This window comes from Gastrolobium bilobum, unplaced genomic scaffold (assembly GCF_033153095.1).
Source record: "Gastrolobium bilobum isolate Gb01-03AN ecotype WA unplaced genomic scaffold, APGP_CSIRO_Gbil_v1 utg3588, whole genome shotgun sequence".
NCBI classification, from domain to species: Eukaryota; Viridiplantae; Streptophyta; class Magnoliopsida; order Fabales; family Fabaceae; genus Gastrolobium; species Gastrolobium bilobum.
In genome coordinates, this window is record NW_026899729.1 from 839,867 (window position 1) to 867,614 (window position 27,748).

At 32.2% G+C, this 27,748-nt stretch overlaps 1 protein-coding gene across 2 annotated transcripts; it reads right to left on the bottom strand.

The window, feature by feature from the left end:
- Window positions 1–16,752: 16,752 nt before the first annotated feature.
- LOC133292980 (protein SUPPRESSOR OF MAX2 1-like) lies at window positions 16,753–21,692 on the bottom strand. 2 transcript variants are annotated; one of them, XM_061491483.1, is made up of 3 exons: window positions 19,567–21,692; window positions 18,769–19,060; window positions 16,753–18,626 (listed from the first exon to the last, which is right to left on the bottom strand). In XM_061491483.1, exons 1-3 carry the CDS (start codon window positions 20,778–20,780, stop codon window positions 17,010–17,012), a joined length of 3,123 nt encoding a protein of 1,040 aa, XP_061347467.1. In that variant the 5' UTR covers window positions 20,781–21,692; the 3' UTR covers window positions 16,753–17,009. The 2 variants fall into 2 exon arrangements, with proteins under 2 accessions (XP_061347467.1, XP_061347466.1); XM_061491482.1 differs by having other exon boundaries at window positions 18,763–19,060.
- Between the last annotated feature and the right edge of the window lie 6,056 nt (window positions 21,693–27,748).

A 27,748-nucleotide genomic window follows, 5' to 3' on the forward strand; every position in this document is an offset into this window, starting at 1 on the left:
TTTGAGCTCACTGAAGATAACTTTATCTCTGGTACACGAAGAAATACTTTTCCCTTAAAAAATGCATAAATGAAAGATAAGTTTAACCTTCGTCAAATGGATTACAAATTATCAAAATAGAAAAGTAAAAGGTAAAGGTACTATCATAAAAAATAAAAAATAAAAAAAATCAAATATAATATAAAGTTAAATTTTCTCTCCATCAAATATCATTTATCAATGGGAGATGATTCTCTCCGGTTGCCGAGGAGAAAGCATCTCCTATTGTCTCACAGATTTATTTTTTAAGTTTTTTGTTTATTTTTTTATTAACTGAAATAAAGGGACCCACACAAAAAAGGTTTGAGTGACATAAGAGATGAAACTATCTGCAACATAAGAAAAGTTTTTGCCTTTATCAATATAAGAAAGTGAAAAATAGGAAGGTAATCTCACTGAAAGCAAAAGAAAATAAAAATAGTGGAAAAAAATTTGTGATATAGATCACGTGCTCTTAAAACTCTGCGTTATTAAGTGTACAGATATTGGGTGAGATTTAATAATTTTTCTGTCAATGATTTTATATGTATTGTAAACCCCAAATTAAACGAAATTAAATTTAGTATAAATTAATGTAACACAACTAGAATAATATAACAAGTTTTTATAGAATGTGAAGTGTAGTGGTTGAGTGAAATAAACTAAGCGAAGACCACTCTTTCATCTAAAAGTTAGGAAATATAGCACATTATTTTGACAATTTTTTTTTAACTCCAGCACTTTTCTTTATTTTATGTTAATTTCGTGTCTATATTATAAGAGTGGTGCTTCCTCATTGGAGACTATGAAAATGTACTTGGCGTGCTATTCCATAACAGGCCCATGACCCTTCGAAAATATCCATAAGATTGCCTTTGGAATAGTCCAGTGAAAAGAAAGTTTCTGGATCCAACTATTTAAAACATGCACAGACAATTACCCACGGAAAAGCGGAAACAAAGCAGAGAAGAAGACGGGCTCTTAACGTAAGAAAAATATAAGGTGGGCTTTGATCCAGTAAGCAATACAAAATTCTGAAGGGCTCTTAACAATTGTTGGCCTGCAGCAAATCAAGCATGGAAAGGGAACGAAATAGGATCCTAGCAACATATCTTTGGATTTATGATAGTTTAAATCTCGATTTATCATTATGATTTTATATTTTTATAATTTTTTTTCATCAAAACAATTTTACAAAAACTCCAAGCTCTTTAACAATTATATGATTTTTTGTGATTTTTGTATGTTATAATTTTACGTTTTATGATTTTTTATTTCCTTTTTAATTTTATGTAAAATCTCAATTTTAACTACGTGCATGCATTCAAACATCTCTACGCTTAGTGTTTGCACAATACGTCATATTATGAAAAACAATGAGATAACAAAACCTGCTTAGATTGCAAGTTGACATTATGAGATCAAAATTGCCAGCTTGTTCCAGATCCATGGACTCCGACACGTATCGTTGCACAGGATTCAGAGTTGTATTAGAATCTTTTCTATCCCAGTGTTGTAATGGCCTAATGGGTATGCATGTCCTAGCCTGATTTCTTAAATCTTAATTGACTTTTATTTGAATATTTACATTAAATCCTTCTAAATTATTATGGAGAACTTTATTTTGTTTTAGATATTAAAATTGATTTTTCATTATTTAATGTTATATTAACCAAACTCCTTAATCATGTCTTCAGGCGTATTAATTTTTATTAAAATTGAATATAATAAATTAATGTTTTCTTATCATTTTAGAGTACAATTTAGAAGCAATATAATAATTTCTATAATAAATTCAATATTATTTAACCAAAAGATTTATGCTGTAAAAATAATAATAAAATAGCTGATTATAGTATATAAAATTAAGAATACGGTATGTAGCATGGGGGAAGAGTTACTGTAACTTTTCCCAAATTAATTTCATATCTATCAAGAATATCAATATGAACAAGATCTGCAAGCTCCTTTCTCTCGTGGCCCCCTTCCTCCAATCTGATATTAATGTCAAAATTCAATCAGGTATGGTGGAGATTTTCCCTTTTATGTAAGACACGTGTGTTTTTATTTTAAATTAGGTGCACCCATTATCCTCACACCTTTCTGGGATGATAAAATATAGGTAGCGGTTCATTCACTTCAATTCATTAGGATATTTCCTCTAATGTCAAATAGAAGCAACTTAGTGGATGGTAATTTACCATGGTATAGCCTTTTGGTTGTTGGCTGCATGATTTTCTAGTGAGAAGAAAATTAAAAGTGCTGATTAAAATATAACGAGCTCATGCATATGCAAATGATAAGCATCAGATACCTACCACACACACATATCTCTCGATTGAAATTGTTCACTTTATAGTCCAATGGATAGTCAATTATGGATGGAGGAGCAGTTTTGATTAGATTAGAAAAAAAAGGTGTTGCCTATATCTAATTGCAAACGTGATGGTGCTCAAATGACTCACTTCGAATTGGGCCCCATTCATCAACTATGAGGAAAAAGAAAAGGAAAAAGTTGAATAAAAATGTTAATCTAAACATAGTGATCGGGGAACAGGTAAGCATGGTGCTCTAAAAGCCTGCATATCTACGAAAAGATGAGCACTAGTAAAAAGCATGTTTTGCTTCGTCGACTACTTGTTCCATCATCCATGCCTCTCTTAACTCCTATCTCACATTCTCTTTATATTATATTTTATTTATGTCAATTTAAATATCGTTTCAAAGCAATTATTCTATCCCCAAGGGAATTCGTACTCTATATTATATTATTCATTATAACATATAAAAACAAAACATAATGCAGATAAGATAATATTGGCTGATTAATAAGGAGAAAAGAATATTTGACAACCGTGACTTCTTAGCCTTTTTCATCTACTAAAAAATATATTAATAAGTCGTAGAAAGAATTAATTTAACTCAAAAATTGAAATTAGTAACTGAAATTATATTAATAATTTTATATATTTCTAATACATCTTCTCACACGAAAATTTATTAGATTTGAAAAGTGAATAATATACAGATTTATTTATCTATACTAAAAATCTTCAAAAAAACATGATGAATTATTATTTAAATAAGAGGTGAAAATCAAACTGAGAGTGTAAATATAATAGAATTAATTTAATTCAAAATTTAATTTATTGAATAAGGCCAAAATAATAATTTTATATATCTATATAGACTGAGTAAAGCTTCAAATGTCAGCATCTGCTTTTAAAAGGTAACAGAAAAAGTTGATTCATTCAGTGTTCCTTCCAAGACAATCCTTTACCTTTTTAGTGTTTTAGGTAAAGACCGAAGAGATCGAGATCTACATCATTGGAGGAGTGTGTGAGAGAAAAGCAGAGTTATCGTGGTTAATTGGATATATGGGTTGGTTGGTGTGTTTTAATGTGGACTTTGATCTTCTACTTTATAGAAGACTACAAAAGCTTTGCATAATCAAAGCAGGTTAAGAGCATATGCTAAACTAAGAAATTTGGTACGGGAGATATTTTTTTATCGGGAATAAAATATTTTTAGAAATATAGTAGAAAAATATTTTGTCTAAAAAAGTAATGAAAAAGTATTTGGTAGCCCAAAATATTACCAGAAAAATTGGGTTAATTTGACTGATGTTATATTTGGTTGATTGTAAAATATTGATAAAATTGTGAATCAAATTTTTCAAATTACTCATTATTTTTTAAACTATTGTATGTCAGTCATGAAATAAGAGGATATTTTGGTCCCAAAACATAAAAATTAGAATCCGAATTCAAGGGGGAAAAAATATCATGCCTCCTAGGGATATTTTTTTTCCGATCTGTAGTTACAAACTAAAATGCTAGGAAAATTATTTGGCTGACAATTTCTTATATTTCTTGATACCAAATATGGTTAAAAAATAAACCTAACTCTACTTTTTCATCGTTTCAATCAAAATACTTATACCGAGCATATCCTAAGGGCGTACCATTTTTTTCTGTATTCTTTTGTCTTATCTTATGCATGTTGATACTTCATAATAATTTGTCCTCAAACCATAAAACATATTCAAGAATTTCTTCCAAAATCCTGTCATTATATATTAAAAAAGTAAAGACACTGATTATTTACAGGATAATTTTTTTCTTATTTAACATGAGATAAAATAAATTTTTTACACACACATATTAAGTGATGGGATCTATTTATATTTTTTTCTCCTCTATTCTCTCTTCTCTCTCCTATATATGTGAGTGTAGAAAAATGAGTTCATCTCATGTTAAAAAATTTCTTATTTTAAATATAGGTATTATTAATCTCATATTAAAAGAGACAAATTGTCTCATGTACAAATATGTAGGCCCTATTGTTTGTTAAAAAATAAAAAAATAAAAAAATTAAGGAACTCACATTTTTATTTATATAGGAGAGAAAAATTGTCTCCTTTTAACATAAAAAAATGTTTTTCCTTTAAACATAATTAGACTAGTCTTTCTTGAATTCGGTACTACTACATCTAACATTCTTTGCTTTAAAAAAAAAAAATACATGGATTTATTATTCCTAACTCAGCACTTTTTTTTAATCTTGTTTATACTTCTTATTTTATCTATGAATTTTATTCTCGACCATCTTATTGGACCTAGGTGCTTCGTAGTTACGAATAAATCTTTGGTGCTACTGTTGCACCAAAGATTCAGTACATTTTACTGATAAAAATATTACATGTAAGTTAAAGATTTTTTTCTGCCAAATTTTTTCTCTCTCTTATGATGTGTAATACTCTCGTTGATGAAATACACTAAATCTTGATATAACAATAGTACCAAAGATTTATTCCGTGCATTTATTGTTGGGTAAAAATTTTCTTTACTCTTGATTCCTTCTCCCACGCATACGCTATGCTGACTCATGCACCATGCGTGACCTTCATTACCACAAGAGAGGGACGTTCATCTTCTCAATCGAGCCGCATAATCAAGCTCAAACATACATTTTATGCATTGCTCAGCTACTTTATGAGCTGAAACATTCCCCAATCCTCCATTAAAACTTAGATTCTCAGTATTATTGCTCCATTTAACTCCTTTTACATAGACATAATTTATCTCTTGAGAGAAACATATTGAAACCTCAGCATCCATAACAAATCGATTTTCTAGTATTTTTATTATAAATAATAAAATAATGAATGTAGCTACAATTATTTTTTTAGAAAAATGTTAAGTGTGATAAATTCTATTATTAAAAAAATATATATACATTAATGGGATTGTAAACTTAGGAGTATAAAAGGACTTACTCATGTTAGGCTTTAATCTAAATAGGTTAGATTTATGAAAAATATTTCGAGCCTGATATAGGCTATATTGTAGGTTTAGCCTGACCAATATTAAAAAATAAAAAGGCCTGGTCTAGATTTATTAGCTTGTTTAAGTTTATGGAGCTTTCATTAATTATCAAAATTAGAAAAAAGTATATAATTTTTTTTATTAATTAAAATTATATATAAAATTTATTTTATTTGAATTAAAATAAATAATATAATATAGAGCGATATATAAGTTTTTAGGTCAAACTTTGTAAAAATAAGTATACGACCTATTTTCTAAACAAATTTTTTTAAGGCTAAAGCCTAATCTATTTTATTAAATATATTAGATCAAGTTGAGCATAACATAAATCAGATAATAGGCTTTGAATAAATTGCTGACTCATTTACATATCTAATTATAATTTAACCATGTCAAAAGAAATAGATAAAATTGTTGAGATATATAGTCTCACATTGGTTGTATGTGCAACTAATGTGGCATTTATAAGGCCTTGAACACTCTCACCCTTTGAGCTAGCTTTTGGGGTGGTGACCTCAAAGTTCTTTATAAAAATAGACATTATATATATAGACACACACACCACCATCGGCCTTAATCGGTGTCTAAAGTGAAAAGTTTCGTTTCTCCGCTGTTTCTCAATTCTCAACTAAATTTTGACGGGAGTTTCTTACCATACCTAAAATGATATTTAAAAAAAAAAAAAAAACTAAGAGTTACAAATTATCTACAAAATTTAATAATTGAAACGGTAATTTGGTTACTCTAAAATGAAGGTTGTACTGCGGAAGGTAAAATATAAAATTATAATAGATGATTGTTAAAATTCATGAAATTGATAAAATATACTCAAGTAATTTTTATAATTTTGCATAAAGATCACGTCCCACTAGAGAAAAATTTCTAAAAATAATGTCAATAAAAAAATAATAATTTACGCTATCATCTTTTCCGTCATTTAGGAAAAACTAGCTCACAAATTAGAAGTCTAGGTAAATCTCAATAAAGCATAGCTGTCTTAAATGGAAAAATTAAATTAATTGACTCCTCCAATGTCCGATGATTCGATGGTTTCCAACACATATATCTATTTCAACGTAACTTTTGACAAAACTGATTTATGCTGGGGACCTAGATCTATAATTGCATGTCTCATAAGCTAAGAAACTACAATGTAATCATACATAATTACATATGTCGTGAAAAAGCTTCGCGCTGAGAATAATATTCGATTCCATATAATATCCCAAATCTAATTGCTTTTATTTTCTTTTTCTTCTAAATTCCAACTTACTATATTAGCCTTGCAACCAGCATATCCACAAGGGACAAATTAGGTAAAAGTCAAAGCTTTCTGTGTGTGACCCTGAAGTCTTCATCAGCTCGGATACGAATAATGACTCACTTCCCGTTTGTCCTAATAAGCCTTCTTCTTCTTTCAAGGTCCATTCATTCACAGAACGGAAAATTCACAGCAAAGTTAAGCACCGGCCTTCATGGCCAACTAACATTTGTAAACAGTTAAAGGAAGATGGAGAAGGATATTCCGATTCCTCAAAACCTCAACAAGACAAAAAAAATAAATATCATTTTCGATCCTCAACAAATTTCAGATGCCCGTTTTAGTCTCTAACAAATAAAAAGATTATTCATATTTCTTGAAAAATTTAAAATAGATCCATTTTAGTCCTTTTGAGGAATTAGTGTGGATCTTTTTTAAATTTGTGAGAGACTATAATTTTAACTAAATAGGTACATTTTGAATTTGAATTTCTTAGAGACTATTAAAGAAGTGATCTAAAATTTAGCGAAGATAAAAAAAAATATTTATTCGAAAAAAAAGTGTGTGAAAGTAATTGAGTAGTCGAATCAGTCAATAATCAGTGGCACGAGCGTTAAGGTGACTTTGGTAGAAGATTTTTTTCTTTTTTATCCGATAATTATGATATTAAAATTACGGTGGAAAAATGATTTTTTCGAAAATATTTTAAAAAATAATTTTAAAAGAAATTATTTGATAGGTCAAAAATAATACCATAAATATTGAATAAATTTCCTATTCTTGTAAACTTTTTTTCATAATTTTTTCTATTTTGTCAGCCTTCTATATGAATCAACTATATATCAACCCAAATTTATAAAACTAAAATATTATGAAATTAGTGATAATATAGAATAAGAAATATCGTTTCATTCAATAATAATTCAGTTAAGAGATTACATGATCATATATGCTTCCATAATTTCTAAAAGATAATTTTGTGTGGCATTATTCGAATGGACTAATCCTTCCATTTAATCATGTGTGAGTGTGATCACACAAGGATCTTATTCTGTGATTTATACCAATAGTTATGTCTAGGGGTATTAACGGGCCGAGCCGAGTCGAGCTTTGGTCTTAAAAGGCTAAGTCTGTGTTAAAATGTGTCGGCCTTACCAAGCCTGTTACCTGTTACGAATATAATTATCGGCCTGTGACCTACCTTATTTACAAAAAATAAAAGCATGATTTAGCCGGTTAGAAAAAAAAAATAAGACAACAAAAATTTATCCAAACAGAATATACAATCAACAACATTAGTAATTTCATAAATATTAATAAATTGAATGTATATCCAAACAGCATAATATAGAACAAAATCATTCAAAAAGTCTGTTTAACTAATAAAATAGGGTTGAAATGGATTGAGAGGAGAGAGAGGGCTATTACAAATAATATAAAAAAATATAAATAAAAATAAAAATTAATATACTAGGTCAGCCTGAGAAGTTCTAAGGCCGAGCTTTTGAATTGGAGCCTGAGCCCTTTTTACTAAACGAGCTTTTATGCAAGTTCAAGCCTGGTTCCAACAACCAATATTAGGCATGTAAGCTCAGGCCTTCACGAGCCGAGCCAAAAGCTCCTGAAAGACCCCTTAATCGTTTATCACCCCTAGTTATGTCCATATCAATGCATGTTCCCCAATGTTAACATTCTAGTCTTGTCGAAATTATTATAATATTATATTATTTTTATGAGTTAATAACTTTTAATATAACTTTTGTAATTAAAACAAAAAAAAATAAGAAAAATTACAAAAGTTATATTAAAAGTTATTAACTCAACTTTTAACAGATGTTATTATTTTTTATTTGTCTGCCACTTTTTCATCAATTTATGAGTTTGTAATAAAAAGCTACCATTCTTTTATCAAATATTATAAATTTATAAAAGTAAACATTATTATTTTATATTAAAAATTACAAACCCATAAAATAAAAGTAACATGATATCATATAGGAAATATAGTTTCTTATATTACATTAGTTTTTATTTATCTCATACAACATAAAAAATTATATTTCCTATTATATATGTCCCAATCAAAGTCTTCTTAATTGTTGTTGCTTTGGAAGAAAGAACGAAATTCGCGAACGAGTTGGATATAAGAATCTAGATCGAAAAGAGAATGCTACATCGGATTCCGATAATCCTATATATGCCCTTTCCTGGTGAAAAGTGAAGGATATATATAATGAATCTTTCTGAACTTCTAAGGATAGTTTGCTCCTTTTTGAGGAGGCGTGCGCGATGAACGGATTCAGACAGATAAAGTTGTGGTTCACAAAAAGCATCCGAACACTTTGACATTGGCTCCGCAACTTTTACTTTCTTCTCCCACTCCCTCCCAATACATGAAAAGAAAAAGTGGTTACCTTTTAATATATTGACAATCACTTATGGTGGTCGAGATTCTGATGGTAGCGCTTATGGAACAACAGTTCTATATATTTGGACTATCAAAATTTAGGTCAAATGACATGTATTATGTTTTTCTTCTATAAGTCTGATTTTCTAGTAAAGTCTTTTTTTGTGTGGATAAAATTCTAGTAAAGTCTTTTGTAAGTGAATATTAGGGCCCGTTTGGTACCGTGATTTTATTTGAACTCCCAGGAAAGTTATGTATGGAAATCAGGAAATCTATGTTTGGTTGACAAAAAGTAAAAAGTTGCACTGGAAAATTTGTTTCTGGGATTTGTTTATTGTGTGCAATTTTATGTCCGATCACCACTGATGAAATTCCATGGTTTAGTTGGAAAACTTGCTTGCCAGGGGAAGTAAAAAATAAACAATGCTTTGGTAGACGAAATTAACCCCGTGAAATACAACTATTTCGCTGCACATTGTGTTCCTCTTTGTCATGCTTTCAACCTGAAATACAACTATTTCGTCAGTCTCGGACATGGAGAAGGTGAATGGAACTGTCACAACCTTCCTTCACCGACAAACAGAATGCAAAAAAAATTAAATTATTTGTTACATGCTTCTCTCCCTCACTGACTCCACAAGAAACAACTTTAATAGAACCAACACATGACACAAGCAAACAGTGAACACAAGCTCCATGACTCTCACAAAATCCAGATCCCTATGAAATCTGATATCCTGAACGATGAGTATGAGTAACGTTATTAATTTTTTTGAATGAAAAGCAATGGTGGGGTTATTTTGGTAAAATAACCTCACATTCCTACTAATATTTCATAACTAACCAAACACAGACTCAGTAAAATTAACTTAATTTTTCCAGGAAAATATGGATCTACCAAACAGCTTTTTAGTAATATTACAGTAAAATATATTTCCCACTACATTCCAGTAATAATTATTTCTCAGATAAAAAAAAAATTTCTCCCGTACCAAACGCCCCCTAAAGGTTTAAAATTAAATTTCATCTTCACCCCTTTATCTTTTTTGTGTATCACGTGCTTTTTGGTATGTGTTCCTGAACGATGAATGGACACTGAGTTCTTTTTTTCTTTTTCTTCCCCATCAAATCAACTATTCATCAGTTCTTATGTGAAATATGCCCAAGAAATTAAAAAAAATTGAGAAGCAAACATTTCTAATTTATAATAATGAAAAAAAAAAAAGAAACAGCGCTCTACTCAATAATATTTAATACGCAATTATTCTCTTCTCTCTCTCTCTCTCTCATAAAGTTTCAAACGAGTACAAGGTCGTGCGTGCCAACACCTTTTGTCAATTTGGCTATCATTCCACATGCTGATTCGTTTCAACTTTCAACTCTTTCAAGATTCCCTTTCTCCACTTAGACATATTAGCTTGCTTTAACACTTCTTTATCCATCATGTAATTGCTATTAAACTTCACATGATGTCATGCCTAAAGATTTAAAAAAGGAAACAAAGAAAGAAATATATAACTTCAAATTGGACAACATTGATTAATATATCATTTATGAATCTCTTGTCCCAATTTGTATATCATATTTGATTTCACAAATAATAAGAAAACTTTTTACTTTTGTTATTACTTATTACTTATTACAAAGGAACCACGACTTTTTTTTTTTAAAAAAAAGGGTTAAAACTTAAAACATAAAAAATAATATGAATCGATTGATATTGAGAGAGTCTTCACATGGTTAACAGATTATAATTAAATTCTAAAAATTAAACGAAAGATAAATATTATTTGATTGATAAATTTTAATTAATAAAAAAGAAAATATGAAAGTGTGTATGCATGGTTCATGTTTTTTTTTTTTCTCTTCTCTTTATATGGTCTTATATCGGTCTCACACACTTTTATATGTGTAAAAAAAATAAAATTATTTTCTATAATATGAAAAATATTAATTCCATAATTAAGTATATAAAAAGGATAGTTGGTTCATATGATCGCAATACATGAATGGTGTTGTGGGTAGGAGGAAAACACTATTTTAAGCAGGGGGAAAAGAAAGCATAAAAAAGGTTCGGAAAAAGGAAGTGGGGGAGAATTAAAGACAGTGAGAGTCGTTGAGGGCTTGTTTTCATTCTCAAAAGCCCGACACGACAAGAGGAACGGACACAAGCATAAAGTTGTAAAGGTGTGTGGGTTGAGAGAATACGACACGACACTGCCTTTTTAATTCGTCCTGTTTTTCTGCATATAGACAAATCCAAGTGTAGTTTTCCTTTCGATTACCTATTATTCTCATTTTGGAAGTGATGACAATGCCACTCCACAACCATAAATGGTCAATATTTAATTTTTAAAATAAATATTTGTTGATAAGGCTTCTTAAGGAATAACTAATCCCGCTGTTTTTTATTATGATTAATCTCACATATGATAATACTTGTAGGCATACGAAATAAAGGAGGGAGAAAAAAACAAAACATTCTCTCTTCCAGGGGTGTCAAGACAGGGACTCACTACACATCTCACTCCTTGAGGGATATGCTCTTCAACAACTAATAAAAGGCATACCTTCACACATCGGAAAGAACCTAACACTGTATATATTGTTAGGTTTTCTCAGTTTCTGCTGTCGCTGCAGATGAGAAAAATTACAGCAAATTTATTAATATTAAAATACAAAGTCGTATCCTAAAATAAATAAATAAATATTAGCATACAAAATTGTATTCTTGTGGAAATAAGTGTTGCTGCAAAAATTTTCATGCTATTAAAGCCATATTGTTATAGGGGGAAACAAATATTATATTGTAGGGAAAATTCTTAGGTCATGTCATAGATACAATCAATTATGGGGTCCATCATTTTTAAAATAAAAGAATTGATGTACTCACTTTTGTGTCTATAGAAAAACTCTTTGTGTCATGTGAAAGGAAAAAAATATTACCCATTGTTATATTGTAAAATTTGCTCCATGACGAAAATTTCTTAGGTGCAGCGAAAGTATCCAAACGAATATTCTTTTTTTTTTAAAGTGGAAAATTTTCTTTTTTTGAATTCAATTTTCAATTTCTATTTTTATTTAAATTCCAAAAAAATTTAATTTTTTAGATAGAACATAAGTACAACCGTTGCACCCAAGATTTGTTTCTCCATAAAACCAAGAAAAATTTCAGTAGTCCCAAACCACCATTTACTCAGTTGTCTGGACCAATCAAAATCATACAACTAATAAAGAAAGAGGAGAGAAAAAAAATAAAAAAATAAATTTTTGTCCCAATATCACATCTTGAATGAAAGGATCACATGAGACGTATAGCACCAAAAAATATTCCCATGAAACTGCTTCTTTTCCTCACAACGTCTCACTTGTCACACCCCACCTATTTTTCCTTTTTACATACGGTGGAAACCACCACATTTCAGTATTTCACCTCCTGCCAACTTCCTTGAGATCTGATCATCTTTAAATTAACAAAATCTTCTAAGTCAGCCTAGACAACAAGAACCATTCCCCCTATCAAACACCCGCTAGCAATCCATATGTCTTTCTGAAAATAAAATTTATGACGTAAGTTCTATTATCACTTGTTAGATTGAATTCTTACCACTAATTAAAATCTATATCATTAGGCCTAATGATAATCCCTTAATCGAACAGAAGAAGAGTTGATCATGCCCATCCATTGTGTTATTCAAATGTCCATGTTCTTAGCCTCTTGACAAGTGCAAGCCAATCAATTAGGAGATATTAATTGATCGAACAGTCTACTGGACCTAATCTGACCTACGTTAGGCCTTAAGTAGCTTTGTATATTTGTACCCAAAAAAAAAAAGTAGCTTTGTATATAAAGTAAAATAGAATAAATTTTTTTTAAAAAGCTTTATTTATAAAATTATATGCAAACTTTATGTAAAATTATTAAATTTAAATAAAAATAAAATAAAATTTTAAATAATAAAATAATTTAATTTAATTATATTTTTAGTTCTTAATAGGCTTAAAAAGCCTAATAAGTTAATGGGTCATATTAAATCTTTTATTTGTTAAAAATACATCAAGCTAAGGCTATAATTTGATTTACATTAAATTAATGGAGAAATTTATATTTACTACTATTTTAGGTTTATTACTCTTACTACTTGATTGGTTCTCGTTTGATCAATTTGAAATCAATGTTAATTAATTTTTTTTCATTTTTTAATCGTTGATTTCAAATTTATCCAAAAGTAACCAATCAGGTAATAAGAATAATAAGTTTAAAATGAATCAAATGATAGTAAGTTCCCTTAATTAGTAGGCTACGCTTAAAATATTTTATATTCATCTGACTTACCAATACCTAATTTGTTTACATAACAATCAAGTAATAAAGTGAAAATAAAAATATACATTCAATAATTCCTAAGTCTAGAACCAATTGACGTGATATACTATTATTTGAACTTCGAGATTTAAATTAAAGAAAAATATAAAACACGATCAAATAATAGAATCAAAGGAAAACAATTTAAATGAGGAATTCACGATTAAACATGACATGATTTTTAATTTTTTTTTTATAAAATGCAAGACTCAAGAGGATGAATATTAAGATATTGATTTTATCTAACTACTTTAAACTCAACTCAAGTTCTAATTCAATATTTGATAGTAGAATTTCTATAGTTAATCAATTCCTAACCGTTTAGCAAATTGATATTTTTTTCTCTTTTGAAATTATTAATTCCTTAGTGAATCCATTATTCCGTCCACACATCACTCGTCTACCTAATTCTGAATTTGGATCAAGATTTGCGATCCAAAACCACATCATATTTTCAAATTCAGTCTCCCAACCCCACTTTTGTTACCGAAAAGGACATATACCGACATATGCAACGAAACCCTCCTATATGGAAAATCTTCCTTCTGTTCACCATGAAAATTGACTTTTTTTGCCGCTATTTTTTTTTTTTTTGTGTGTGTGTATGTTGAAACTTGAAAGTTTAGGCTGAGAGAAAAATATCTCTATTTCAAGACCAGACTAAATTATTAACATTTAGAGTTGAAAGTGAGAATATAAAATGTTTATCAAAAGAAGGCTCTTATATTCAAATTTAAGTCATAAAGTTATCTTGAATGCAAAATTGATTAGGTAAGCAAACTCCTATATAATCATTTTTTTTATCATAACCAAAAGCAAAGGTTTAAATTTCAAAATTTCATCTCGGTAGTTAAATATAACTTGTTGAATATTGTCTTTGGCACCAACCACCGTATAGAATAAGGCTTAAAAAGTTATTCTTTTGACCAAAATGGCTCGTATTAATTCATTTTACCTACTTGCTTTCCATTTGTCCCATGCAATTAAGGAAAATCCATCATTTCCGCTTCTTCTTCTTCTTTTTCTTTTTGAATACTATAGTCTTGGATTCTCAACTGAGTACATTGTACCAGTAATCTCTATACTTTAATCAAACAATTGATCAAACTACGGACAACAGATTTATGTTTACGAAAGTACCACTCTTACCCCATTTTTTAGAGGTGCAAAATTGTAAATTACGTCATGGTAACTTAGTTTGAATGTTGCTGGTTAACGTGCACTTTTAATTTATTTCCTATGGTATTTTCGATTAATAATGATGAAGACTTTATGATCAATACACTGCTTTTTACGTAAAAAATTTATCATTTTAGTTTCCCCACAGAAACTAAACACGTGTGCTCACTCAGGGACTAATCCCACTTATGAAAGAAGTGTGTACGTTCAGGACTTCTTCAATATACAAAAGGTTTTGAAGGGAAATGGAAGAAGATAAATTTTTCACTTAAAGTAAATATTTTCTAATTTAAGACTTTTCTAATAAAAAATAAAATAATAAATTATCATAGAACCTTCCCATCATACCCCTTGCTTATTTTTGCAGCACACTATATATACCTCTCTTATTTGAAAATGACCAATTTTATCCTCTATTTCCTTTCACTCCAAAACCATCAATCCAAACTTTCCCTGAATAAGGGTGCGAGAAGAAGGGTACAAGAATTATTTATTAAATCTTATCTCTAATGTCTAATGATGAGTGGTGTTAGATTGATTATAATTAGGAAAAGATAATATAATTTGAATACATAGCCGCTGTAGTAAGGAAAAAAATCATCGGGAGTATAAGGGACAGAGTTGAATAGTTGGACGTACGGCTGCTGAAGAAAAGGAGAGAGAAGCGTAAGAGAAAAAACGTAACATATAATGGAGTGGAGGGGGGAATAATATAAATGAGAACACATGCACGGTTGGAATCTAGCTTGACGAGAGATGATGGAGTCAACAATGGGCAAATACGAATTAATAAATGATTATGGAGTATGCACTAAGCATTGTTTGTCTTGTTTTGGTCAGTTGCACTTTGGTAGACTCCGCAGTCAAACTTGCCAAAAAGTACAACTAAATGAAGTTATGCATTAATGGCCTTACGTAGCCTTGAATACAGGATTGAGGTGGAGGAGGCTGAAAAATTTCTTAATAAAATTCATCACCGGCCTTTTTTTTTTTTTTTTTTGAAATATTTCAGTCGATTCAGTGTTTCGCAACTAATTTGATTCGGAATGAGTTCAAAATTAAGACTTTAAATTTCTTCCAAAAGTAATACTAAAAGATTCGAATATATGTTCTCATTCACCTCTGCTTAGTTTAGATAAATTAACTAAGCTACCACCATTTGATCACGTGATTTTCTTTCTTGCATCGGTATTATCGATATATATATATCTTCTTGGTGGTTGGCCTTTTTCTTTTGAAGCAGCGGAGGCAAAAGTCATAATGACGCATACACATAACGGTATAGCTAGGAACATATATTCTTTTCTATTAAGTTTCTTTTTAATTGATAAGGAAATGCGTTAACTGAAAAACATTCATTTGTGTCACGTAGGGTTGTCTGTTTGGGAGTGTACCCATGCCCCATTTCTACGTTACCACCATTCATGGAATGATGGATATGGTTAACTAAACAGTGTGCGCTACGGTCTACATATGTAATGGATGGTGCCACTGCCTGCCTGCTGTTTCTATTCTAAACTTTGTCTTCATTCATGCTTCGCTACTTTCCCTTTAAACATCTCTAAATTAACCACGTGTATAAGAAAAGATAGTATAAATATGTTTGTTGTGACGTTAAAATTGTCTCATCACTTCCTCTGCCATTACTATTGCTTTAAAATGGTCACCACATTACTATTGCTTTAAAATTGTTATTGTCAAACTCTATAAATAAGAGTTAAAGTAAATATATATAATACTTACTCTCTTTTATTATATATAATACTTACTCTCTTTTATTAATTGTTATTGTGCATATATCCTATATCTTAGCTACACTATTTTATTATTGTGCATGGTAATTCGCTAATCTCAACGATATTTCCTCCAAACTTAGATCCTAAGTAAGTTTATCAACCTTAGATTGGATATATCGATCCACCTAGGATCGAACAGATTTCCTTTGACGCGTTGCCATCACTTTCCACTTAAAAGTTAAAAGTGGGGTCCAATTCCTTCTTCTAATCTACACCAAACCACGAACAACTCCCTCGTGGTCTCTTTGTTATTATTAGCGTCGTGCATATTATTCAACGACTCCAAAGGAGCGAATTGTTTAACTACTGTTAAATAATTACTGCTGTACATTATTCATTTAGTACTAGGTAATTAAAGATTATAAAGTGTGAAAAAGGAATTAATAAATGCTCCATTTTATTGATATAATAATCATTCTCCGTTTAATTAATAAATATAGCTATGCTTACAAAAAAAAGAGAAACAATATAAAGTTTATAACTGAAAAATTAATTAATTTTTTTCTAAGAAAAAAAAATTTGACACATCCCCGACCCTTCCACTTATAACGGTTTTTCATGGCCTTTGACTTTTCCCCGACAAAGTGGTCTATTTACATTTCTATCAGCAACAAAAACGGAAATTACCACTGTTTGTCCCTTCACTTCGGTCTCAATATTCGTCGGCCACCACTCTGACAGTAGCAGGTAGCCACTCTTGGGAGCTCCGGCGATCGGAGTGGCCGTCATCTTCAAGCCTAACAAGTATCAGAGATTCATGGTCATGAGTGCTTGAATTGAAGTTCTTGTTCAGGTGGTGAAATGTGGGAACCAAGGCTTTGTCCATCCATTCATCTATTGTGGTTTGGCCTAACCACACTCCACTGGTAATCTTATCAAGAGCCTCCTCTTGTACTTCAATAGAGATCCCATTCCCAACGACGGTGGAGAACCTTTTGGCGATGGATGAAGCAAAATTGCGGCGAAGAAGATCAAAATTCAAGGGCTTGAAGACAATAGCATCATCAACAGAATCCAACAGGTCGCGTGGTATTCGATCACGGAGGATGTGATTGTTGTCTTCATGGTCAACGGTGAAGTCACTGGAATTGAGCGACCCATCAGCCCTGTCATCCTCTGCGTCAGCATCAGCATCAGTAGCAGCAGCTTCATTAAGATCAAATGATAAACCTAAACCTGAATTATTAATCTCCTCCTTCCTTTGCTTCAAAGACCTGTCTTCATCGGATAACCAACTTGGTCTGCGTTTTGTTATTGCTCTCTTAGACACTGATAGACGTAGTTGCCAACCTCCTGTTGCTAAATTTGCAAGCTTATCTTCATCCAGTGGAGTGCCATTGGAGAGGTACCTAAGGTCCTCTGGCAACCAATTTGCTGTGAGGATGAACATGACATTTCCGAGGCTGATTTCTCGGCCGTGAGAATCCAGGAACCTGCCTTGATCCATGGCTCTTTTTAAGTTGCCGCGAACAAGAGCATTGGCTTCATCAATATCCTCAAGCACGATGACAGAAAGCGGATTCCTTCTTATGGCCTCTGCTATTCGATCAAGTGCTGTTTTGCCACGGAGATGATGGATATCAGAATCTCCATCCCCACAACGCCGTTGAGCAACAGGTATTATTATTGGATTGGACCCCGATACTAGCTCAGAAAGAGTTGCTGCCATTTTCTTCTTGCCAACTCTGTCAGGACCAACGAACAGTAACCACGTGTTACCCTTCGCACGTCTTTTACCATTGCCCAATTTGCATTGAGTCACCGTGGTAGCCACTGCTGATGCTGCATCCTGCTGCCACCACACCTTTTCTGTCAAACCTTTGAGGAGCTTCTTGAAAGAGTCGGCATCAAGTAGCTTCTTGCTCTTTAGTTCATCAAACTTGTCTAGTGACTCGGATGACAGACAACCCAAAAAGTCAGTCATCCGTTCTCTGTGTGTTTCTTCTGGAACTGTATCAGTTGGCTTTGTTTGCCCAAGGACTAGCTCCGTTGTTACCGGACTTTCCCGTTCCGGTGGCTGGATAGGCATTGGATTTGAGCTCAATTGCAGAGAGGTTCCAAGGTTTTTATTCATTGGTATTTTGGGTTGAAATTGGTGCCCCAGCATGCTCACACTGTATAGGCCCGCCATTGAGAAAGGAGTAGGTGCAATTCTCTCTCTGCTTCCATTTTGCTGATGAAATTTAGGATGTAAATTCAAGCAGGCATCATACCATTTCTTCTGTATTTCTTGAGTCCTCCTCTTCATATTCACTTCTTGGCTGTTACTCTATTAAAAGACAAAGCAAAGCAATAGTTAAAAGTAATATATTTTCTAGGAAGCCCACCAACTAAGCAATGTATATAGAAAGGAAAGAACAAGCAACTATGACTAGTGTGTATTTGGTTTGTTATTATCAACTCACCTGAGCTTGATCCATTACTTTGGCATTATCATTATTAGTTCTAGCACTCTGCAACCACTGCGGGAGAGGTGGTCGAGCTGCCTCTGATTTAAATTCAGTATCCGATTTCTCAGTTTCTTTTAACATATCTGCTACTTCTTGCTCGTAGTTCTGCATACATTGTGGGCAACAAGTTGATACTCCAGCAGGATCTATGTTCTCAGAGGCACGCCTTAGTGGAGTGATTGTCGTAGTTGGCAGGGTTTTTAAAGGGGACAAAGACTCAAGTGAGGTACCAAGAATGCCGTTGGTCCCAAGCCTGGTTACAAGAAAATAAAATGGTTACTCGATAATACCAAATGCTGGGGACAGAGTAACCATGTTTCAGAGCCTAATCAAGCTAATAGAGCAGAAAGGAATTTCTCCCATCTTAAAACATTGTCATGGAAACAGGAACAACACATGATTTGCTTTCAAAAAGGAATTCATGAGAGTCGTGGCAGGCTACTGGTTAACACAAAAATGAACCCAAAAAAAAAAAAAAAAAAAGGGAGAACAGAATTTACATATCAGATAAGATTCTCTAACTTCAGTCCTAATTGATACAGAGAAGAATAAATTTTAATTCCATTCCATGAAACATGAAACATTATTGTAAATTATTTTATTTGATCTTGTAACAGAACAGGTGACATAAACCAAAGTAGTGAAATTAGATTATCTCAGACAGGACTAAATTAGCAGCTTTCCTTTCAGTGATCAACAAGGTTGGCAATACTAAAAATAATATGGATCAAATTGTGAGAGAGAAGGAAAGACAAATACCTTGGAAACATTGCAGGGAGAGGAGTTCTGGTGGTAATTGGCACTGGCTGAAGATCCCAATCATTTTCCATGGAAGGATGATAAACCTGACACCTCAAGTAAGTCTCACAAGTAGCAGTGCCTAACAACCAAAGCCTGCCAACACCACACTCACCAAACTTGGCCACCAATCTACCCATCTCAGCAACCGCAGCACGCCCAACCTCGGCAAGAGTCAGTTGCTGCATGTTACCCAAACCACCAACTCCAAACCCAACAGGCTGCTCTACCAACCATTTCAAGTCACCCAAGTTGATGAAAACACCTCCACAACCCGAATTTCCCAACCGGGTCTCAATCAAATCTCCCAACTCTTTCAGCCTCGTCGGTATCTGCGCCCTATCCGAAGGAAGCTCCTTCTCCAAATGAATCACGTGAGCATTGCTAAAAGCCCCATCTCCTAATTCCTTGTTCTCAATCTTCTTCAGCACCTCTTTGATCGCAGCCTCTGGCTCCGAGTCACACACCAAGATCGGGTTCCTCTTCTTGGTCCTCAGCAATATATCCACCACCCGTTTCACTTCCTCCCCCTTCTGCTGTCCCAATTGGCCTCCACTCCCCTGCTGCAGCCTCGGGTTCAGATACAAATTCCTACCTGGTGCGGTGGCTCCGGCCACCGCACCAGGCCGGAATCCCAATCCGATGGAATTGGAATTAACGGTGGAAGGCACCGAATTCAGGGACTGTTCGATGGTGGCTTTAACGGCGGGGCTAGAAAAGCTAGCTTCTCTCATAACCCTGCTAACACTGGGGTCATCCAGAATTGATATGATTAGGTGTTCGAGCTCAACCTTCACGGCGAGGAGAGGCTGTTGCTGCTGCTCCGGGTAACCGCGGCGCTGGTGAGCTTGTGCGCGCTTCAGGGCAGCCATCAAGGCATTTGAGATTGGAGGTTCCATGGAAGGGCTCGTGTTCTGCGAAGTAGGTAATCGCTCCAGGGCAACGCTGAAACATAGCTCCAGTGCTCTGCACTGAAGAGGGTGAGAGGAGTTCGGGTGCGATTTTATGCATGCTTGCCTCAGGAAGCCAGAGGGTGAGGCCAGAAGCGTCGCCGCCACGTGGAGCGGCGTCGTTTGGCCGTGATTGCGGCGGCCAGCCTCCGCGATTGAATGGTTCAGAACACTCGCCGCCTCCGGCGTTAGGGTTTGTTGGATGGTGCTTAGCCCGGCTCTCATTTCCCGAGTGGAATTCTGCAGTGTTGTTGATGAGGCTCCAGCTCAAAAAACCCAAATCGAAAAAAACAATCTTTTCTTTTGTTCACTTTTTTTTTTTTTTTTCCTTTGAGTTAGGTTGGGTTTTTTGTTTTTCAAAGGAAACAGAAGCAGAGGTTTCAAAGTTTCAACTTCGATTTGATTTGGTTTTGTGAGATTGAATTGAATTAGAGAAGAACCAAATCCCGAATGAATCTTATCTGGGGTCTTGACTTTATGGGGAGGGAAAAAAGCAACAAATGTGTGTGAAACTTACACTTGTGTTGCAAGCCTATGAGCCCACCAGGCAGAAAACGAAATTAGTGTGTATTGGAGAAGATAAGAACACTTCAATATAGACAAATTCGCATTTTCAAGAGTGGAACAACTGTATGAGTTGGCAAAACAATCAAAACAAGCTTTTTACAAACACAAACAAAATCAAGAAAAGTAATAGCCTACCCTAGCTTGCTTTTAAGCCTTTTTAAGTTTCCTACGGGATCTATCTTCTCCTTTCTGTTTTCTTTCCTCCACCTTGCCCCCCCCCCTTCTCTTTCTCCTTTTCTCCTCCGCGTCGTGTCGCCTAAAAAGCTATGTGGAAATTCAACGCGAAATGGAAATTTCGGAGATCCCCTCCTTTACCACAAGAACATGAACATCCCCATTTTTTTTTCTCTCTCTCTATTTGTCTCTCTCCTCTATTTTGTTTCTACCTCCATCCTTACGAATAATTGGGTAAAGATAGATTGAGGGCGGTGAATATAAAGGTGCCTCCTTTTTTCAAGTATTACAGAGCGCATGAACTAAGCAAAGGTAATTTGAGCAAACAGTATCATTCTAGTTATTGGTGCCTTGCAAAGCAACAAGATAACGGAGAAATAAAAAAAAAAATAATAATTCGCTTCTTTATTGTGGCAAGAGAAAGACAGATAAGCGTAGAGAATTTCTAGTAAACGGAGAATTGATGGATGGATGAAAGTACTATCAGTTGCAAGGATTTCTGGAAAAATGCTTTGTGGACAGAGCAACCTGCTCTCCTTTTTGTGTCATCTTTACCTTTCTTTACTTTTTTTTTTTTTATTATATGTTATCATTATTTTATTTAACACTTTCCTTTTTATTTTTTTGTTGTCTTATGTTTTTTACAATTTAATTGAAAGGCTAATTTGTCTCAACTCAACAGTTTGGTTCTACCGGAGCCGTAGAAAACACTACTTTTTTTGTCTTAGGTTTGATAATATTGTATTATTTCGTTTTAAAATTATTTTTTAATATATTTAATATATATTTAAGGATAAGTAACTCAAGACATTCATCAATAAAAAATAATTTAACATGGTTTTAATAATTTAATAATATAAAACAATAATTTAAATTCATATAACAGAAAGACGTGTATGGTTAAAAGTTACTCATTGGATAGAGAAATGTAAAAACTAAAAAAAAAAGATAATGATGGGAGAGAGATACTGAGGACTAAGGTCTATGAAGTTTGGATTGACTGCCTTTTTAGTTTCTCTCTCTCGCCCTTTTTTTTTGTTTTGTTTCTAGTTTCTTAAAACTGTAATAAAAAGATTAAGGAAACATCTATCCCACGCGCTTAAAGGGAGGTTCATCCCACGACCTAAGACTATGGGACACACTCAGGGGGAGCCCCTACGCGCCTAGGAAATGTGATAGTAACTGCTGCTGTCTCACTCCTCAATTTTTCCTTTCAACCAATTTTCAGCTTTTCACACGCAACACCTACAAAAGGCATCTCACCACTTTCGCCTTTTTCATACTCAAATTACTCTCTCTCTTACTTTATCTCGAGTCCAAGGGTACGTGATCGTTTGGCAAGTTACCATTACCACATGAAAATAGGCACTCATTTGCTATGCTAATCCTTAAATAATAGACGGTATTAAACAAAACTGTCGCAGTCAGTTCATTATGTCAAAAGTTATTCTACATTTCTCTCGAGTTGGGTAACCCCTTTTTTTTTTTTTTTCGGGGCACAAAATTTTAAATTCGACATATGCTTAATTATTCAAAATATAACCAACAATAAGTATAAGGCATTTAAATGATATTAAAAAGAGTTTGGCTCTTGTCTTGAAGTTCAGATATAATAAACTATGCTTTAGAAGCGTGCTGTAGCATGACTTCATGTTTGATAAAATGAAAACGATATAAATATATTCAATCGCTTTGAAATTTACGAGCAATTGCTTACCATATATACATGCCTTTCGGTTTCAACTTGATAAGAATTAATCCCGACCCTTGCTTGGGGAGATTTGATCAATTAATGTCTAAGAAAAACAAAAGCAATTGGACCTCAGAATGATGCCAGGTGGTTGCTTGAGTTTGAGTCATTCAAAAGTAAGATGGTCTTTTTTTTTCTCTCTCTCTCTCTTTTACATTTTATTACACGTAGATGATGTATTGCAACTTAATTTCATTGATATATTAAAAAAACACTTGTCAAAATCATCTTCTGTAATCTGTGCTGAAAAGAGGAAGTGCATTAAATGCATTGAAAATGGTTGGAGCCTAACCCTCGCAGGCCACAGCCGCCCAATAATATCAAGCATTAAATTCCGGAGACAAATTCAACTTGGTTTTACATGGATCCGCCTTCATTGAATCCGAAAAATAACAATCATTTATAAAGAAGAAAACGACTTCGGTCTAACAGCTTCTTTTAATTTTTAATTTACCACATACTTAATATATGAAAAACATCCTATTTTTACCCAATGAACGTAATTCAATTGGTAACGGAGGCGAAATAGAGTGAGAAAAAAAATTTAGATTTAATTTTCACCAAATATATTTTTAAAGAAGGGTTAGATAATTAAACATTGACAATACCGAGATCAACTCATTTTAAAGAAATAATTATAACTGATATAAAAAATTTCAATTTTATGAGGAGAAAAAAAGTCAACAAAGAGAAAATTACTGTATGTACTATAATGATTGAAACTAAACCACACAACACTCTTAACTCACCATTTTCGTTAGTTAAAAAGTATAAAAATGTTTTCACCAAAAAAAAAAGTATAAAAATGTTATAGAATTTGAAATTGTTAGAATAAATTAATATTATTAACTCTTAAATAATAAATAGTTTTCATAGAACGTAGTTTTATTTATCCAACAACTAAAAATTTCAAAATATTCCAGTTTCATGTAGTCAATTTTTTTAGTCGCTTAGCATTATTTAAAAAAAAATTGTCTTGTAACAAGCTAAGCTCACACCGTATATTTGAAAAATAGGCCAAATTTATTCAAGGAAAAATCTAATATGACCTGTTTTCATGTCTAACAAAGATTTAGAAAATAATAAAATACCCTTAATTTTAGATGAAAATATGATATTAATTATTTATTTAAACTGCCCTTTCAATTCATTAATGTTCTCACTCCTTTCACTTGCGTACTTGATGTAGATACAAAGGATAAGAATAAAAAATTTAAAACAACTAAAAATTCTAAAATGGCAATCATTTAAAAAGTAATTAAATATCATACAAATTTTTATTAAATAATTCTCTTCAATTAAGTGTGCGATCATTAATTCTCTTGCCATTTCAAAATAGACTGTCAGTTTAAAATTTTTAATTTATTTCAAATTATATATCACGTTTAATAATAAAGTACTAATTAATTTTTCATTTTACACTTGTCTATTGATATATTTATTAAGTGAAATGAGAAAGAATTAATAGAATGAAAAGTGGCTTAATTAAATATAATTATTTTCTCGGAAATTATAGTTATATAATAAATTTTAATTTTTATGAAAAATTAACTTCAAATAATATTTTAAAATATAAGGACTATATTATATTAACATTACATTGATTTATATATATATATATATATATATATATATATATATATATATATATATATGGGCGAGATATTCTTACACCGATGTAAGAGTTAGAAGTCTTACACTCAATCTTGACCATTGATCCACTTGTATCTAATGGTTCACATTACTAAAAAATTTGAGCCCTTAAATATAAATGGGATCATTGGATAAGATTGAGAGTGTAATTTACACTGGTGTAAAATGATCCTGACACTATATATATATATATATATATATATATATATATATATATATATATATATTACGTACAAACTGCCTTCGTATGTCTACGGAATAAAAACACAAAGGAGTATAGTTGACCGTTCATTAAATTGATTACTTGTACAAATTAAATATACAAGATCTCGAATCAATAATTGCTCCATTAACATCCTTTAAATACAAGAATCACTTACAAGTTCAATATGAAATTAAATAGTAATAAATGGAAGGGAGGATTCCAGATAAGAAATGATAAGGAGTGCTCTAACACTAATGATAATCGTGATTATGTTAGTATGAGGAAATAAAGATATATATATTATTATAATTGACAATAATAAGAAAAAGTATAATAATAAAATAGAGCGTGTACTATCTAATGCTTTTGGGATTCCCAACTTTATATGACAGAGAGTAACTTAGCCACAGACACACCAAACAACTTTTTAAGAAAAGCTTACAGAAACCCAAAAAATAATGAATCATCATAGTTCCTTTTGGTAACGCACGCCCTCAATCCCCTCCTTTTTTTTTCTCTCTCTCTCACTCCCTTGCCTTTTTCGCGTGTTTCGAGCTCACAACTACTTCTACCTTTATACGCACCACCCACCCTCACTCCTCGCTCCCTATTTGTCTCTTTTCCACAGCCTTTGCTTCCTCCGCGGTTTATTCATGTCTCAACCTTTTGTGCCCAACCTTTTTCTTTTGAAAATGTTAAAAGAAAAATTATTTCTAATTGCCCGTGGCATTACAGCAACAGTGACTATTTTATCGGGTTCTCCAAATTATTTATCAAACCGTCACATTAATAGTAAAAAATTTCGAAATGTCACGCGACATAATTCGCTACACTGTGTAGCGAATTATGTTTGCAAATAATTCGTTACACAGTGTAGCGAAATATGCCATGTCATGTTGCACAATCAGCAGTAATGACACATGTCAAACAGACACTAATACAAGCATAATTCGCTACACAGTGTAGCGAATTACTGCCAGCTTGACACGTGTCATTTTTGCCGACTATGCAGCCTGACATGACATATTTCGCTACACTGTATAGCGCCTTATTTACAAACATAATTCGTTGCACAGTGTAATAATTATGATGCGTGGCATTTCAGAAATTTTTACTGTTAACATAACAGTCTGATAAATAATTAGAGAAAGCATAACAAAATGGTCATTGTCCACCCTCGACCTGGGGACTACACCATCAAATGACCATAACTTACTCAGTTAATTATTATTGCATCACCTATCAATTAAGAATGAAAAGTCATTATATTTGTGTTAATTTCTTTTAGCAATTGCACAAGGTTATGTTTATAATTTTATATTTTTCTAACAATATATAATATATTTAATGTAATGTGATATCTACTTAATATTACCTTACTAGTTAATTTGTTTTACAGACAAAAAGGTCAATAATTTCTTATGAATTGAATAATAGCTCGTTAAAATTTTATTTTTTGGACTTCAAATAAGTCGTACAAAATTGATAATCTTTGCCGGATTCCTCATTTTCAACTACATGGGTCGATAAAATTTGATATTATTTCTTGCAGCTAGTGACACATCCTTAATAGAACCGTCAAATTGTTTGTTGAATTACGAAAGTTAAGCAGAGATCTAATTAGGAGGACAAGGTATTTTGATAACACGATTATTATTTTCTTTCATTGTGAAAATACAATCCAACGAAACATTGGAGTACAAACAACCCTTTGATTAATAAAATATGTTTATAATATGTATGGTATAAATTTTTATTATTTAAATTTGTAAAACATTCCTTGTATACAAAATGTGATACTTGTGTATGAGATAAGTTTGACAGGTAAAAAGCATATTATATATACAACACATAAATTCAGCTCAAAATAATATATATATATATATATATATATATATATATATATTTCTTTATGACAAAAGTGTTTATCATTTTACTCTCACAAAGAGGTGGGACCCACACCTTTATATTTTTTTGTCCACTCTCTCTCCTCCTTTATCTATCTATTTCTCTCACTTAAAATGACACAACTTTACATCCTTTAAAATGATACACACTTTTCTCTTTTTTTATTTATTGTTGATGCAATTGGATTTGCAAAAACGTAAAGACCGTTATGGTTTGGAATGCAATGAATTTTAATGGTTTTTGGTTTCACAAAATATTACCTCTTGTAATGCATATCCGCGAGAATTTCTTTTTATCTCGTGATCTCTCTTACCTTTGTTGCCACAAAATCTCATTCTTTAGGAAAAAGCCTGCTTCGAGTCACAGCACAAACAGATCTCCTTGCTAAAGCTGCACGATCAAGTATCTGAAGATGGGCCTCTAGAGGATGGTGATATATTCCAGACTATTCTCAAGGGAAAGGGGAAAAGTGTGTAGGCACTCTAAGATCTGATCTCATAACAACTGCACTAGCAATTAATGGCTAAAGTGAGACAATTTATATGGACACTAAAAAACCTTAACCCCAACCCTAAGTTTATTGGCTCTATGTTTTTTGAGCTATTCTCATGCATTGAGTCCAATTAGACTTTTGGACATTAATACAGCATATATATATATATATATATATATATATATATATATATATATATATATATATATATATACCGGTAAGACTTTACTCAAAAGTGTCTTACCGGTAAGATATAGTGTAGTTTGTAAAAGTTTATAAATATAATATATATATATATATATATGGGTTAGGATCATTTTACACCAGTGTAAGTTACACTCTTAATCTTGTCCACTGATCCCATTTATATCTAAGGGCTCAAATTTATGGATCATGATCATTTTACATCGGTGTAAGACTAATAAGTCTTACACCACATCTCA